The sequence below is a fragment of the Glossina fuscipes genome, unplaced genomic scaffold, assembly GCF_014805625.2.
Source record: "Glossina fuscipes isolate IAEA_lab_2018 unplaced genomic scaffold, Yale_Gfus_2 42, whole genome shotgun sequence".
NCBI lineage: Eukaryota > Metazoa > Arthropoda > Insecta > Diptera > Glossinidae > Glossina > Glossina fuscipes.
The window spans coordinates 2,083,619-2,101,368 of NW_023998426.1; the positions used below are offsets into that span (position 1 = coordinate 2,083,619).

Sequence of the window (17,750 nt, forward strand, 5' to 3'; positions counted from 1 at the left end):
AATAATAATAAAATCGATATTACATATTTATAAAACAAAACCAATCCATTTTTGTTACGAAAAAAACGAAAAATACAATTAGTGTACCGTCGAAATTTTACTTTATTTAAGTACTAAAAAAATTTTAATCTATATATTTTATTGCATCCTACGAAATAAGAAAACAAGTACTGAAAATGTGCTGCGTTCAAGTACAACTAGATAAAGAAGAAGAAAAAAATCACCATAAAACTGAGGTATTCTCGGTAGTAGATCAAGTCACTTACGTGTGCGGGGGTGTAAACTGTCCGATTTCTGATCGCAGTATTTCTGCAATTGTACTTTGCCGCGTAAGACACTGTCTGTTACTTTGATATTCGATCTAGAGCAAAAAATTCGTGTAAAAAAGGTGTATTTGCTCCTAATGCTAAACCGTGTTATTTCAAAGACCGTGTAAAAAAGACCGTGTAAAAAAAGTTGAGTATATTATTTCATAACTGAATGTAAGTAAAAGACTTTGGAAAAAAAATTTACGCGTGAATGTCAGGGCTTAACCTAAAAAATATTCTTTTTATATTCGATTGAATAAATTCATGCTCGCAGTAAACAGTTTATTGCTATACAAATCAAAATCAATATGTTGCCTACAGACTAATAGGAAAACAAAATGAAAATTCTCATCTTTCCACTTAAAAAATTTCTATTTTAATTTCAAATTTCTCTCTCTTTTTAATAATTAATTTCAAGAACTATATCGTTTGTGTTTGTTTTATAAATTATGTTTATGATTGTGTACATAATGAAAAATCTTGTTCATGCGATATACATTCGTGTTTGTGTCCATTGGAAGTATCATCATATATCCATCAATCACGATCGATTTTCAAAGTCAATATCACCAATCAATTGCTCACCAAATCATCGGCTTACAAAGATAATTTTTCTTGCTCTTTTTTTTCTTTTTGTATTACATTTACTACGAAAGTCATTAAAAATCATTTGAATGAGTGAAGGATATTATTTTAGAATTCAAATTTTTTTCATTGCTGACTGTGCGAGAGGTTGTCATTTCATTTCATTCGTATTTCGTCATCATATATTTATCATAAATAATGTCTTTGTTGCTGAATGATTGTCAATTATGACTTGCGCTGTATATTATATATAAATATGTAGCAATTGTTGTTGCTGTTGTTTTATTGTTATTGTTATATTGCAATTGTAGATAGGCGATTATATTAAGCTCTCTTGCAAATATTGGTATAAAAAGAAGAAAAAAAAAAGAATGATTTGCATACTTGCGGTATAGCAGTTCATCAGAGGACTGGCCAACAAATGAATAGAGCAATCTTACAAGGTAGACGTCACAGTAAACTGAAGGTAGCGTTGATTCGTAGAAATATGGAATCGCGTTGAATACGGTTTTGGTATTAAATTTTAAAACTAAAGTATTTGCGAAATATTCACCTTTTTATCGTTGAGCAAATTGTCGCGCACAAATTTTGAGCTGTGTGTTGCACACACTCACACAAACCTAATATACCCCTACATCGCAAGCGATATATGTAGGCTATAATGTATTATTATTATTATTATTAATAAACCTCAATTAGTTCCACCTTTATATCCAACAAATGTTGAGAAAATCAAAATCCAAACATTTTGGAGAATTCACCTTGGTCATACAATTTCAACTCACCAATGAATGCGAATTTCATCGTTTTGAAACTTTTGCCCGAAATCCCACATTTAATCCAATTAAAAGTAGTGACAATGCAGTTCAGACATTGGACATGGACTTTGACATACGTTTCACGGAGAAGGGATATTTCTGCACCTAATGTAAATTACAGATCTAATATTAAAAATAAAACTCTTTAAAAGAGTGTCTAATGACGTGGATTTGATCTTTATTTGAACCGGTGCTTATACCCATATATATACTTGCGTATAGTTATGATTATGATTAATGAAGTCGACAGCCACGTGTTTCTATTAATAATGGAACATTTTATTATTCCGATTATAAGTTATTAGTATGCAAGACAACAATTTCACACTTTGATCGCGCGATATTTTTAAGAGAAAGTGTTAGCTCTTTATAAAAGCATATAGATGTATATATGGAAGTTGGCCACTCCTGCACTGTATATATCAATCAAAGAATGTTTAAAATTTAATTAAAAAAAAAAAAAAAAAAAAAAAAAGAAAGAGGAGCGCAACGAGGTGAAGCAGCTCACCGATTATTCATTCCATCGTTTAAATATTCTTTATTAACGCTTACGTATGCATAATATATCCAATATAGCATTGAGCATAGTGTACAAATACAGTTTGTCAGCACTATTTTAGTTTATGTGTACATTGCCTCCTTAGTTACGTACGTTTGGTAATAAAATGAATTTACATTAGAATTATTTTTTGGTTTAAAAAAAATTTTTTTTTTTTTTTTGGAAGTTTGTACGTGCGAAATCATTTTAAATTAATATATACGATACTAATAGCAAATCATATCACTTGTACTATCTTTCGAAAATAAATGCTTCTTGGAATGCAGCTCGTCCAACGTTTTTGAATTTGAATTTGAATTCAAATTCGCTAAGAAATCCACCAACAAAACGTAGGTTTCTTATAATACGATTCCCTAGCGTTTATTCATTATGCAATAACAATGTTAGAGCAAATACATATCATTGTTTCCATTAATAATAATTAATAATTAATATATATATATATATATATAGCTTCTCCAGCTACGGGCAAACTGATGAGTATGCGTATGACGACATTACATGAAGAGCCGTTCGGTGGGCATCGCTCGTTAGCGGAAGAAGCCGAAGATAGTTATAGTGATTCAGAGTACGTGAATGGCTATGGGCAAGAGCGTGCACAAAGTAACAATATCAGCACCAATAATTACCAGAATCGTTCGCGTCTTACTTCTTCCAAGACCATGGATTCATTCATGGATGTGAGTACACACACGAATTATGGATGCTTGAACTATGCAAGTACAACGAATGCCGCTGCGAAACAGCTAACTGGCTTAGCTACACCTAGCATGAGTTCGTCAACATCGAGCGGCTACGGTTCACAGGTAATGCAGTTTAAAATTTTGAATAATACGAATTTACTTGTTGTGCTTGGTTTTTTTCAATCTCTTTTAATTTTTTTTTTTTCTCAATATTTTAGGCGGTGTCTTGTACAAACTTATCGAACGACGATTTGGTTTCGATGCGATCCATGAACATTGAAGAGGCTCAAGGTAAGTTATATATAATTATTGAATATTTTTGAAACATATTCTAATGTGAGATTAGATTACGATCAAGTTAACTCCAATTCACCGCCCAATCGTTCGGCTACACGTATTAATCCTTTCCTTAAGGATATGACAAAACATGTAAACAATCACAAAGAAACGATTTTAAATCTTTTCGAGCTCCAGGAGGCTGGCTCTCAAAATTCCCAACTTATTGATGCTAACAAACAAATGCCACAACAAATCGATAGCAATGATTCTGCCAAGTCAATAAAAGACGCTATCAGCGTTACCAATCATATCGAAGAGTCGAACATCATCGTGAACGAAAAAAAAGGTCAAAAGATAATTGAATTGCAATCAACGGTAACCGCAAATAAAAATAAACCAAAAACTACAAGCAATAATAACAATGATGTTGATACCGCGACATCTGCTACTGCACTTAGTCAGTTAATTCCCAGTAATGGTAACAATAGCAAGGCAGACAATCGAAATGGTAACGAAACTTTCGATGAGCGGAAGACCGGGCCTCAAAAAGTAACTCAACCGAACAGTAAAATTCTTAGACGGAAAAAATCAAATCAAAACAACGGTAATACTGTGACGGGTACAATGTACAATAGCGACCATAATAGCAATAAGACAAATTCAATACAAAGCGAATCAATACTAATTTCTTCTAATGGCCGCCTTAACATGTCCAATAGCTTGGAAAACGAAGGTCAGTCAATCAGCTCGAGTAGTATAGTAATATAAGTCAAAACAATTATACGGAACTTTTATTTTATTTGCAGACGACAACAAATTTACAGAAATAAATTTACCTAGTTGGGTGGTAGTAGGTGAATCGGTTCTTATACGACCCTATAATACCAGTGGCTTGATCGCTTACGTTGGCACAACGCACTTCCAGCCTGGTCTATGGATCGGAGTCGAACTTGATACACCTACTGGCAAAAATGATGGCACTGTACAAGGCATACAATATTTTCAATGCAAGGCAAAGCATGGAATATTTGTACGATCCGATAAGCTGATCCTAGACAAGCGCGGCAAAGCAATGCGAGCCTATAAAGCTGAACAAAAACAAAGCAAAGGTAAGAAAAAATCAAATAAATTAAGGGAAAGAAGGAACCGAAATTTTCAAGTGCTTTTCTCCCCATTAGCTGAGACTAATTTAACCCGTCCTAAAAGCCGATACGAAACCTTAAGCAATTCCGACAATCGTAAATGATTGTATCCGAAATGTTCGCATCAAAAAGAACGCTTGGTGGCGAGTTGTCGAAAACCCACACTAATTAGGGCAGCAACTACTACTGCTCCGACGACTGACGCCACAGTAACGCCAACTGCTGATTTCCCAATCAAAATGAAACAATCGCCTCATCTATGCTCCACGATCGGGTACAGTAGTGAATTTTCGGTTGCTACGAAGGAAATTAAAACGGCATCGGTTACCCCAATACGTTGCCATGATGCGAACATTAATTATAAAAAACTAAATCGACGCTCAACAGCATTTTAACTAAAAAACAATTATGTAAAGCAATAAAAATGAGGTAGTGTAGCGTCATTAAAAAACCAGCAATATAACAAACGATTAGAATACGAATATCAGTAGAAAATGCATTATTTTCATGTATTCATTAAGTTTAAAAATTACGCATATACTTGATCCGCTTATAAGCTAAATATAATTACTCCTCCACTCTTCACATGCAGTACACAGTAACATAACAAGTTCGTTTTTTTCCCTATATACCGCCTTGTAGTTATTTATACATACCATATATAATTTTTTTTTTTGTTTTCATTTTAAGGATAATAATTTTTTTTACAAAAATATATATTTATTTAGATACACTTAGGACTATATTTTATTTCTACTCCTAACATTTTTTTTTTTTCTTTGAAATTTATTTGTTCAAACAATTTTTTATATAATTAGAAACCATAACTGATGTTGTGATATATATATATATATACATTTTATTAAATGAGAAAAGTGAGAAGGAATTTTTTTTTTTTTAATCTTATTATTAAATAGAAGAACCGTTAAGTCCTTTATTTCAACGAAATTGCTTTCAATTATGTCGTTTAGAAGAAAAAATTTTTTTTTTTTTTTTTGGAATATGTGTGTAACATATTTATTTTTTAATGAAACATTTTTCAATGTTATTTCTATGTAAATTTTAGTTTTATTCTTTATGTATATTTTAATATTCTTTTTCTTTTGTTCCTAATAAATAAAAATAATTTATACGTTTTTTTTTTCCTTTTTTCTGTAAATTGAGTTTAAAACCTTAATTAATAATTTTAGAAAACATTATGCGTTATTTTTTTTTGATTTGAAATCCTTTAGATGACATAACTTCAGTGCAAATTATCTGGCGTTTAATTAAAATTAAAAATTGAAGTGTCAGTGTGTGCCATTAAAAGATGTGAAAAAGATTTTTCTCCCACGAATGTTGATAAGAATATTCTATCGTATTTCTGTTGTTTTAGTAGCTTTATTATGTAGACAGAAGTTTTATTTTGTTTATTTATGAAGGCCACCCGAGCATATTTCTAAGCATGGGAATGTTTGGCCACTAAGATCATGCGACTCTTTTCTTGGGATTTTGCTAAGCCATTTTCCATACTCCAATAAACCAAAAAAATATTCACAACGATACTGTTCGCGGTGTTGGTAAAATGTGTGAGGATCAATATGAAAAATTGGTTAAAGATGGGGTTTTTTCAAAAATCCACAAACGATCATTGACATGAAATTGTACTGAGAAAAGTTAGTAGTATTTGAGGTAGACCCATCTTTGATTAATCTGATTTAATCTGAATCACTTTCTGAACCGATTTAAACTTGTGTGTATGTCTGTCCCACCTTTTTCTTATATTATAATTTTCCATTTATGTAAATTTGTGTTCAAACTAGATGTCGCAACTTTGAAGATATTTGGATGAAATTTGATGCACTGATATGTTTTGGCCGAAGAACAAACGCTGTTGAAAATGATTCGGTTCGAACCACTTTCTTGATCAGTCCTTATTCTGAAACATTGTTAGATGAATAATTGTATTAAACGATGTGGTTGTAGGGTATTTAATGGTAGGCAGTGTCTCTTCGTGGAATTAAAACACTCGTCCTCTATGAGCTGACTCATTTATCGCCTCCTACAGCTACTTCATCTTCACATTGAAAACGTTTTATTAAACCTCCCGAAAATTATTTATCGAAACTTTTGGCATTTCCTATATGGCACGCACTGTATAGATGGGGAAAAAACGGTGTCGTAGTAGTCTTCATAGTCTATCAAAATAATAGTAACATTTTAAGCAGAAACATAAAATCTTTAAATAACAAGAAAGTATATAGAGATAGGATCAAATCTTTATGTATCTATGCCCACCACCACTGGCTGGCATTTGTTATTTTTTAGAAAATGTAGTTCGAAATGAAAGAAATTATATGACAGTGTTGTAAACGTAATATGTAAGACTTTTAAAAAAATTTTCATAACATAAACACGCACACTAAACATAACATGCTCTAAGAATAACATCCTTAACATACCCGAAGGGTATATATAATAATTATATAACAATGTAAGGTTATTACATAGACAACACTAAGGAATTGATTCCCAAATCTTGTTAATTGTAAGCGAACTACTATAGAAAGCCTTAACTGAATGTTAAGCATAATCGCATGAGATAAAAGCATTTAAGCAAATTGTATTCGCCCTTGAGCGAATCTTCGATATCCACCTTCAGCATTTGAAAATATTTTACTGAATGCAGACGTGTGAGGTGAGAATAGCTTTAGAAAGATTTTTTAGCTGACGAATATTTAAATCTTCCTACCTCTTGGAAACTGAAATTAAGTTTCAACGGTGAAGTTATATATACAAACGGATCGCAAACCTTTTGTCGACTAGATTTCAAACTATCCTCACAAATGCCTCCACCAAATATCGTATTTGCTGTAAATTTTAAGATATAATTTTTGACTTATTGTAAGCCATATAGTGACCACGCATATCGTGGCAGGAGTGGTGTTCTAAGTCGGGAAAAACTCGCAAGATAGTCAAAGGTTAATAGTGTATTAGATGAAGTTTGCCTAGTTAATACCCCTTCTTGTAGAGAATTTGTATTGGAGATCTTGTGAGATAGATAATTATAGTGTAACCTAATCTGCTTAGCTTCAGAACACCAAGCCAAGTTTATATGCCAAATGAGCTCGGCTGGAAGAATCGCTAGCTAACCTAAGCGAGTTAAAACGCCAGGTTTGAAATTTGAAAATAGAATGATGAAGTTTATTGAAACAATCAAGTACTTAGTAAGCTAAACTGTATACATAAATAAGAATAGAATTCAAACAATTAAAGCCTTGTAGGGCAGAGCTTTCAAGTAGGCACTAGGCGACCGATACTAAAACCCAGCTGGTTTAGTTTGCGAAACGAAAAGTACTCGAAATTTATTAGTTAACTTCATTTAAATGCGACATAAGGAGATTGCGTATATTAAGGAGTAGCGATTGGACTTGGATTGGATTCTTTAACGTATCCGATATTTAGTTTAAATTATAGATACAATTTAAATTTTTACAACGGGCCCTAAATGAGTTAAAAAGGCTCGTCATTATACATATATATATATATATATATACATACCGAATATGAAGTTTCTTAAAGAATTATTTGTGGCATATTAAAGTTTATCTTTCCTGATAAGGCCGACGAGTTAATACCACCATTTATTAGTTCTTAAATGTACGAAGGGCTAATAGTACGTTGGCAAAGAAACATTATTACTGACGAATAATGACGCTTAACGAATTGCATTCTTCGTATTTGCTTTTTAGTTAGTTCTAGGTTACTAGTTAACGCAATTTGATAAATTTTGAAGTGTGTCATGATGTTTATATCTTTTGTTTTGGACAAAGTGTACTTGTGGGAGGACCAAGTTTTATTTTTTTCAAAATCAACGGAAGGATTACTAGAATAGCGAATATAATAAAAAGTTTTAAAACAATTTTCAATGTTCTAATTCTAAAATTTATTAAGTAATTTATCCTATTCAAGGTGACAAACATGACCGGCCTTGCATTGCTAAATTATAGCCAATTCTATGTAGTGCTTGTGGTGGGCATAGAAAAAGAAGTCCATAAAAATTTTAAGAACTAAGAATCGATATACATGCAAATATTTTCCTAAAGTCATGTCAAAGGTAAAAAAACATAAAATAATTTAAAAATTATTTAACGCAATCCAACTCTCTTAATCGTAAGACCCTGACTAAAGCAGCATTTAAAAGAAAAAGAAAAACGGAAATACAAACTATGTTGATAATCTATTTAAATATAATGTTGAAAAAATTTATTCTAATCTTTAAAAAAAAAAAAAAAAAACTACAGAGAAAACAAAAACAAAAAGCAAATTGCTTTCTATTAACAACCTGTTGTTCTACATACGTAAGTATCCATCCAAAAATATGACAACAAAAAAAAAAAAAAAAACAAAAGTAAAAATCGTGTAATTTTTAAACAATAAATGCAAAATATTTAAAATATCGATAAATATACACAAAAAATATAGTAGATATGTTTAGAAATATTATTACAACTACAAAAAAATTAATAATAATAATAATAATAATAATAATATGTAAAGATGACGAAAGACAGAAAAAGAAAACCAAACCAAACTTTACAAGACGTCCAAACTTTTTTAAAGTATTGAAAAAGTTCTAATATGATATTTTTTATAAATTATTTATTTTAAACTTTGCGAAACGAAGAGAACAAAACGCATGCCGACAAAGAATATTTTTGCAAGTCACCAAATGTTGCATCCTCTTTATCCTTTTCTTCCCTTACTCTCTCTCTCTCTCTCTCTCTCTTTCTCATACTACGCTCTCCCTCTATTACTCTGAAAATATTGCAAAGAGTTTGTACATATATGATAATAAAAATCAATTACATCATTTAAAATGAAAAAAAAAAACAATAATATTAAATTCAATGAATAGATGAGAGCGTTGCGAAAATTCCATAAATTACCCAAAAATCATAACTAAACATTCAAGTTAAAATAAGGGCAAAAAGACCTGCACACTTTCCACTTCAGTGAACGAAACTCTGACATTGAAAATCAGAAGCTATAAAGCAAATTATACAAACAAAAAAAAAATTTTTTTTTTTTAAATTTATTTGCAATAAGTTAGTGGTCAGGGATTCAGTTTGAAAATTGACTCGAGAAATAGAAACTTGGTCATACATGTATTTAGAAAAACATTAATCAAAGTCATATATAGCGGTTCAGGGCAAAAAACCCAAATATCGGACGCGATCCGTCCAAAATAAGCAAAAGACTGTATAACCGATGCTTGCAAATATTTATTAGAGTCACTTCTTGACACTTTCAATCTAAAAAATCGGTACGTCCACGATCTGTAACGATCTCTAACGTGCTACCCACCATTGATGGTAATCGAGTACAGAAAAAGGTCTAATAGAAGAAAAAGCGCCCTGTGGTTGCCCTTAATTGATATTAATGCATGTTTCTTAGAGCCATCTGAAAAGTGATGGCAAGAAAAAAACGCCACGATCAGTTGGCCGACACAGCCCTTAGTCAGTATTTACAAACATTTAGTAAGTCCCAAAAAAAAAAAAAAAAAAATGATATATACAATCTCTAGCCGATTTCTAAAAAAGTGCTAAAGTGCTAAAAAAGAGGCGATTATCCGTTTTCAAGCGACATAAAACATAAGCTATAGCAAATGTTTGCAAAGATTCGCATCAAATAATGGAAGTTTCCGCCTTAAGCAAAAAAAACCATAATTTGCCACATCCACAACAGATATTGTTTTAGCAGTTGATGTAAAAATTTTCCAAAAATTCAATCTTAAGAAGGGCTTGACTAGCCAGCTGATATGTCCTTAAGTAAGAATTTGCTTTGCTCTTTTATGCAGATAGATGTAAAGCAGCGAGGGGCAATTTTTCTCATCAACGGTCCAAAAATAATTGTCATATAACGGCGTGAGCCAAAACAAACTCCAAATACTATTTAAAAAGTGGCACTCTTTACCAATCGCCCAGTTGACGGCCTAATGACCAAAACAAAAAAAAAAGGAAGATATAATCCATTTGCAGCATTGCCATATGCGAGCAATTTAAATTACTTAACATTTTAATCGTAGTAGGCCGGACTCTGCGGCATCATGGAGCCGAGGTTGTCCATGCCCGGTTTCAAGTATTAAAGATCCACCAAAGATCGGTTTAAAATATTAAAACGAAAAGAATTACTTGACTTACCTGTGAATTTATCATTTCTGTAACCCTATAAATCCCTCTGAAGCAAGGATTCATTCAATTTACAATTTCTAAGAATAAAGGAGCTGCAGAATCCTAATAAACGCATATTCTTGACCGGAACAAGATTATAAATCGACTTAGTCATGTACGCTACTGTCTATTCCACTACCGGCGAAAATAACGAAGATTAAAAGTTATCGGCCTAGGTGGCCGAATGGGCAAACGATCTCGACTAACAACTCAATGGACGTAGGTTTTAATCCCAAGTCCGGCAGAGTTTTAATGCTAGAGCTTTACGAACTTTAGCCTTAAACTTTATTTCTCTGGCCAAATTAATTACACTAATAATAATAAAAATAATAAAATTTAAATATTATTACAAATATTCTCAGGTAATGAAATAGATTCCATTCCTTCAGTAGGCAAGTCCGAAATATGCATCTACTGCGATTTGTTACTTGATACGAACATTTACCCAAACGGTGCAAACTCTCAATGTAAAAATGAGTCCACGAACAACAACCTCAACAAGTAAAAAAAAAAAAAACTACAACTTTATAGGGCGGGACAAATAGTAATATCAGATTTGAACGTACATTCCGCACAATTAGTGAAACTAATTTCTGCATTTTATGCATTGTCTTGAAAGTGGTGGGAATTATTAAAAATTTTAGTTTGCAAAAGAGTGAAGATTTCATTTCACGCCACCTAATATTCAACTTGCGACTTCAGTCTATTTTTCTTCTCTTCGATCTGGAAGATCTCAACTATATGCGAATTTACAACAACATATAACGGTTTATAGACCCAACGCTTTTTACACGGTTTTTTTACCCGATTTTCCCATAACACAGTTCACCAATATGCTCTTTTTACACGATTTTCTTTTTTTTTTTTGTTAGCACGAATACCAAAAAAAAAAAATGATTTTTTTGAAATTTGAGACACCAATTAAATAGCTGCTAATAAGAAAACTTTACAACAACACAAAAAAATATACAGTGGTTATTAATAACGAATCAAATTGTTCATTCCAATCAAACCCGTTAATTGTTGGGAAACGTATCTCACGTATCTATTGATGATAGCGTTTTTAGTGCAGTCCGTGAAAAACGTTCGCCCTTGCTACTCAGTAACAGTGGATGGTTGCGAAATTGATTTTTATTCCTAATTCCAATTTAAATTTCTATATATTGTACATACGGACTGAATTTGCAGTCTACACTGATTCTGTTTTCTTTCTCTTTTTTTTTTTAAATGAATTGTTTCTGTTTCATAATCATGTAATACGTATTTCATTATTTTTTTTTGCACGGTTTTTTGAGAAAGTATTTGAAGTTTTTTAATTTTACACGATGCTTTAATGTTGTGGAATACATACCCAAATTTACCACATGTCGCCTGTAATTTTTAGACGATTTTCTAAGGAACGTACTTACCGTGTAAAAAAAAAAAAAAAAAAAGAGTTGAGTGTACTTGGCGAGAATAGCAACTTGATATCCCGCGACATCCAAGATATATATTGTGGATGTATTGGGAAATATTTACTTTATTTTGTACTCCTTTCGTTCAACTTGTTCAAGAAAAGACAGCAAAATCAAGTAAATATCACTGAATGGCTGAAAACGATGTACTATTTCCTATAATATGCAACAAGGTCAAAGCTAGCAAGCAATTATTATTTTGCTAAAGAGAAACGACAACGCATTTAACTTTCTTTTCTTTTCTTTTTCTTTAAAAATAATTTTCTATTTATTCTCTCCTTCTTGAGGAGAAGCTTAGTTTCTATCAAGAGCGTAATCAGATGTACCTTAAATATAATATTTTAAAATCTGAATAAAAATTAACAATAAATATAGAAGGAGAAAGAAAAAAAAATATTCCAAATCTTTAAATAATAATAAACACATTTTCAAAACAAAAAAAAAAAGAAGAAAAATTTAACAATAACGACAAATATTGTACACATGCATCATGCTTTTGCTAATGATTAGTTATCACCTATATCTATATATATATGTAGATATATATGTACGTACTGATATATAATGGTGACGATTATCACACTGAGTAATTAAACAATTTTTAGACATACATACAAACAAACGTATTGTTATCAATCGAAATTTGAAGCATTTAGTGTTATATAGGAATATTTTATGTAATAAGCAAATATTATATTATATAAAATACAATAACGAAAAGAATTAAAGAAATTAATAAACCCTTAAAAAAAATAAGAAAAAAGGAAAATAAATAAGAAAAACTACATTCCCTCCCAAGAGCTCATACCTATATATACACAAATAAGAAAATTCTTTTTTTTTTTTTTCTCTTTACAATAATCTCAGATAAAAACATTTTTAAGATCGGAGAACATATTTTTTGTTGCTTTTTTACAAAACGTCAGACTTAATGGTTGTAAGCGAATTACACATTTTCTTTTGTTATTTTTTTAAAACAGATATGAATTTTTTTTTTCTTTTTTGCTTGGAAGGATTTCAAAATTTTGAACATACTTAACATTTACAAACAAAATAAGAAGAAAAAAAAAAAAATAATCAAAAAGAATAAAATATATTTCCATGTGTTATATCATTAAAAAATATGTATTAACATAACATTATTATATGTAGATTCCATACACACACACATACACACATTCACATACAAACACATAACACAGCTTTAATTATTCATACTTTTACGTCTAACTATTAGAGATAACAACAAGGAAAATAAAATAAATTCTATAGAAAAAAATAAATACAAACAAATGCAAAGAAATTTGAAAAAGAAAAACACATATGTGAACACAGAGTCGATGATATATTAATTACATCAATACAAAGTTATAAAATTATATCAATAAAAGATCTTTAATTATACAACATTACTAAATAAAACAGCAAAAAATGTGATGAATATTTTCATTTGGTCCGTCGTCTTCTTCATGTAAGTAGATCAAAAAAAAAAAAAAAAAAAAAAGAGGAAGAGAACCTGTCGATTTATTTAATTCAATTAGTAATATTATCAAGTCTTAAAAAAGCTATTTGTTATTATTATTTGCACACAAAATGTTCCATTAGTTATAATAAATACAAATACAAAATATTATTACAAGAATGAACACGAGGTGCTTAAAAAATTGATCAAAATGTATACATATATATATATATATAAAAAAGCGTGTTCTGTACATTCATTTTCCTTCTACGCGTATACACTTATAAAGATTTTCTTTTCTTTTCTTTTTTTTTCTTGGCAGCACATTAATGCACATAATAATAATTTATATAATAGCTTGGTTACATAGGGCCATGACACTATTCATATAGATTTCGTTTTTGCTTACACCGTATCCGTATATTATTGAAGAATGGACATATGTATGTATGTATTTGTATATCCCTTGTAGCTTGTTTATGTATAAAAATATTTTGATTTACATACAATTATTCATATCTAAATATTTGGATAACTCTTTTTTTTTTTTTTTTTTTATATCATTTCTTGTGATCGATCGGTGACTATAACTATAGGAAGCTTATTGTTTCTTAAATTTATGGTGCTTAAAGAAACTGACACAGATTTAAAGAGTAGTTTTGGAATGTTTTGCTTTTTTCTTAACATATTCACTGCCAACCACACTCAGGCCCTTCAGAGGAGTAATATATCACGGAAGGAATACGATGAAAAGTCTTCGTTCAAGTCAAATATGAATAGTATATAAAAAGCTTGGGAAATCGCTTCAATGAAGGCGAAAGGTGCAGCAACAAAACTAGTGGAAGATGGGGTACCTTCAGCCTACATATAGATTATAAAAAAAAATATTTTATGTATGGAGCCTATGGACAAACTCTAACATTCAAGGTCTGGAATCGGTGTATAATGTTTGTATCAAAATAGATGAAGATCCTGCAGAACGGTTATAATGATTGCACTGTAAACGATAAGCGGATAATGGACGAAATCGGCGATGCCAATAATCAGTAACAGAAACGTTGATAGGTTCACTGATATTCTCAATATGAGGGGAAAAGGAACAAGATCGCATTAGGCAAATAGTGAGACAGAGAGAACGGATGTAGCATTGTCCATTTATTAGGCGAAATTAATCCATTACGATCCATATTGCTACAGTTGCTACTTCTGGATACATTCTATAAAAAAAAAAAAATGGTTTTTGGTATTTTGTGTCCATTCTGCCAGTCTCATTATTTGCCTATTGCGATCTTGTTCCTTTTCCCCTCACATTGAGAATATCAGTGAAGGCAGTAGCCTTCCTTACTAATAAAATTTCCAAAAGATTTAAAAAATCGATATTCGAATTTGTTACCCGCGGTAAGAAATTCCAATATTTGATAGGTTGTGTACTAGCAAAAACTTAGGCTTGTTTTACTGCCAGCTTTAATCCATACGGAGTATCAAAGCATTCCACGATCTCGGCGTGGTGGTCCGAATGTGCTTATTTTGGCGCCCACGCTGTTCTTGTCAGGTTGATCTATTAGTGGACTTGTTGCAGTTTGTATTTATGGTGGCAGAAGTCAGCATGGCTGATACCGCGCTGTCGTTGCAAGATGCAGAGGTAATTATTTGCATTCCTTGTTGCGTTTAAACAATTGGACACAACCTAAAGTAATTAATGTGATTACAATCATAAGTCTGGTGTTAGAGGAAGTGAAGCAGTTCGCTTGTTACGGCTGGAGCTTTGAACATCAAATCCGGAAAGTGCTATCGCACATGCGTTCTTTTCGCCAAACAAGCTGATTAGCGGTACTTGTCCGAACCGCCTGTGTTGTTTAGCGCAGAATTACATGTGAGCAATATAATATAAGGAGATGTAATGATATTTCGGATTACATGTCAGCAATTTTTCCTGATTGTCGGATGAATGGGATGCGATTAAATCATTCATTAAGTGTATGAGTTTGCAAAGTTCAGGGATTTTTTTTTTCTGGTTAGAGAAAAATTCGTGCCGATGATGTTTCGAGAGAAGAAATAGAAAGGATGAAAGCCGCTAATCAGAGTTCACCTGAGAAGCTTAGGGACATGGCCGCAAGATTCCATAGAAAGGAAGTAAGATGACAATAAGACAAAATGGCGGCAGTTAAAAAGATTTCAGAGCAAATTTTTTGTAATTTGCTTTCCGCTATCTTTCTTCCTTCACTGGAAGTTTATTTTATTAGATTGCTTACATCTGTCATCGTCTAAAATTTACTAAATTCTTTTTAAAAAATAAAATAGATTTGCAGCATATGAAGTGCTTTCATATGGCATAGTGTAGCGAGGATAGCTCGAAAAAGTGAGAAAATTCCTAAATTTCCATTTTAATGGAAATCATTCAAGGATAGGACGGCATTTTTGAAAAAAATAGTTTACAATTTCCGCAACTCGATCAAAAATATATGCTATGCTTAGGTACAATGGATTTACGAAATAAATATATAGGAAATAAATTAATTCTTCGATTAAATGTTTATATAAATGTTGGACATTACATATAATCTACGTACAAGCCAAGTTTGAATGCCGCATTGGCGATACAAGTGTAATTTTTGGATTTTGTGTTGGCAGCGAATATATTAAAAGCTTTTTCAAGGAATCGATTAAAAAATCAAAGCTGTGCACAAAGAAAGTACCCAAGGGCTGGCCAATTTGTAAGACGTATTACATTTCTAAATACAAATCACAGAAACAAAACAAAATAATTTTTATGTAGATTTACAATGAAAGAATGATTTCCATTCTTTTATGGGGTGTATGTAACTTAAAATTGTGACTATCCATATTCGTCTTCTGACGAATGTTGAACATCCACCAACACAAATACTTTTTTCTTTCATTCATTATTATCCATGCCCAAGAACAATTTTCAGTTTTAGCAAATTTCAGACCTCATTGACATATATATACTAAGTAATACTAACAAAATTTAATACTCATATCTTACATTGATCATGTATTATTTTCAAAACGACATTAAAGATTTTAGTTTCTTGTGAGTCTGTTTCCATTACTAGGTTGTTGCGGACGAATCAAACAAATTTGCAAACACATTTTGCGGATTTATATTAAGAATATCATAATTTCCAAGCTTGCACTTTATATTTCAACTTATCTGGCACAACAGAAAAAAGCCGGCAAAAACAATTTATAAATCGGTTGGGTCGATCTTTATAGTATAGGGTTTCCGGGCGTGCTTTTTGAGAATTAGAAACAGAATGACAAATTTACTACTATTTTACTATTCTTGCAAACTACGTATGTTGGTGGGTGTGAAAAGCATTTCAATTTGTCAATATTTGACTGGGAATACTAGTGATTCTGATTTCCGGTTGGTTCAAAAAATTGTTCTATTTCATTTCTAATCTCGCTATTGTCGAATATCCAACTTTGCGTTTTACTTTGCGAATCACAGGGTGCTACTCGAACGTAATCGCTTTGACGAAGGCCACGATGATCCAAACATAGACCAGTCGAAAAGTGACGCAAACGGTATTTATGATCATAATGCCATTTTTCGTTGTAATCATCGTTGTCGAAACAACTGGCCATTACCACTAAATAAGGCGGTGAACGTGTATGCTTTACGGTGGCACAACTTAGTTCATTACGTAAAACGCTATTATTGGTTAATGAAAAGAACTGCGTTTTGGTGACTTCATTCATGCACATAAACAAGCCTAGATTATATGGTTGTTCGTTATCCTGTTGTAAATCATCTAAACAAAAATCGGTATGTAACGATTTAACGCTACACGTTACCGATAAAAACAAAAACAATTCGATTTTTGAGTTTTTTTTCTTTCTTGTTTGAGAGAAAGCCATTATACTCACCGACCGTAAGCTTTAACGTTTTTAGTGGGAATAAATTTTTCAGGGAAAACATTCTTTAAATACCAATCGAAACTTTTGCAACGCAATTTCTTGCGCAGCATTATTCGATGGGTAACATCACCAACATCGGCATTAAATTTCAAATCGGGACGATATAAAAAGAATATATTCACATAATCATCCATCCAAACTAAAGCCATGCGAGCCGTATTAATACCATGAGTATCACGATTGTTAGGAAATCTATAAAGGAAAGCTACCATTTGCATATTTATTAAGATACGAGATCAGATAGCTTACTTATAAGGATGAAAATCGCGAAAGACATGCCCGACTCTAGAACAAGGTATGGTC

At 31.6% G+C, this 17,750-nt stretch overlaps 2 protein-coding genes across 13 annotated transcripts in view; one reads left to right on the forward strand and one right to left on the reverse strand.

The window, feature by feature from the left end:
• LOC119637041 (kinesin-like protein KIF13A) overlaps positions 1-5,067 on the forward strand; it is a 28,635-nt gene extending 23,568 nt beyond the window's left edge. For 11 of the 12 annotated variants that reach the window (XM_038032823.1, XM_038032818.1, XM_038032819.1 and 8 more), the window contains 5 exons: positions 2,724-3,076; positions 3,172-3,244; positions 3,300-3,965; positions 4,039-4,341; positions 4,411-5,066. In XM_038032823.1, the coding sequence (XP_037888751.1) occupies positions 2,724-3,076; positions 3,172-3,244; positions 3,300-3,965; positions 4,039-4,341; positions 4,411-4,478 (1,463 nt within the window). In that variant the 3' untranslated portion in view covers positions 4,479-5,066. Of the gene's footprint in view, positions 1-2,723; positions 3,077-3,171; positions 3,245-3,299; positions 3,966-4,038; positions 4,342-4,410 lie in introns of all 12 variants that reach the window. The other variant, XM_038032824.1, reaches the window with a different exon arrangement.
• An 8,953-nt stretch (positions 5,068-14,020) lies between these two features.
• Positions 14,021-17,750, reverse strand: part of LOC119636935 (polypeptide N-acetylgalactosaminyltransferase 1) — a 5,689-nt gene continuing 1,959 nt past the window's right edge. Inside the window, exons 2-4 of the mRNA XM_038032666.1 lie at positions 17,697-17,750; positions 17,397-17,639; positions 14,021-17,313 (exon numbers count right to left, since the gene is read on the reverse strand). The exon at positions 17,697-17,750 is cut by the window's right edge and continues 351 nt beyond it. Coding sequence (XP_037888594.1) covers positions 16,875-17,313; positions 17,397-17,639; positions 17,697-17,750 — 736 coding nt within the window. The 3' untranslated portion in view covers positions 14,021-16,874. The remainder of the gene's footprint in view (positions 17,314-17,396; positions 17,640-17,696) is intronic.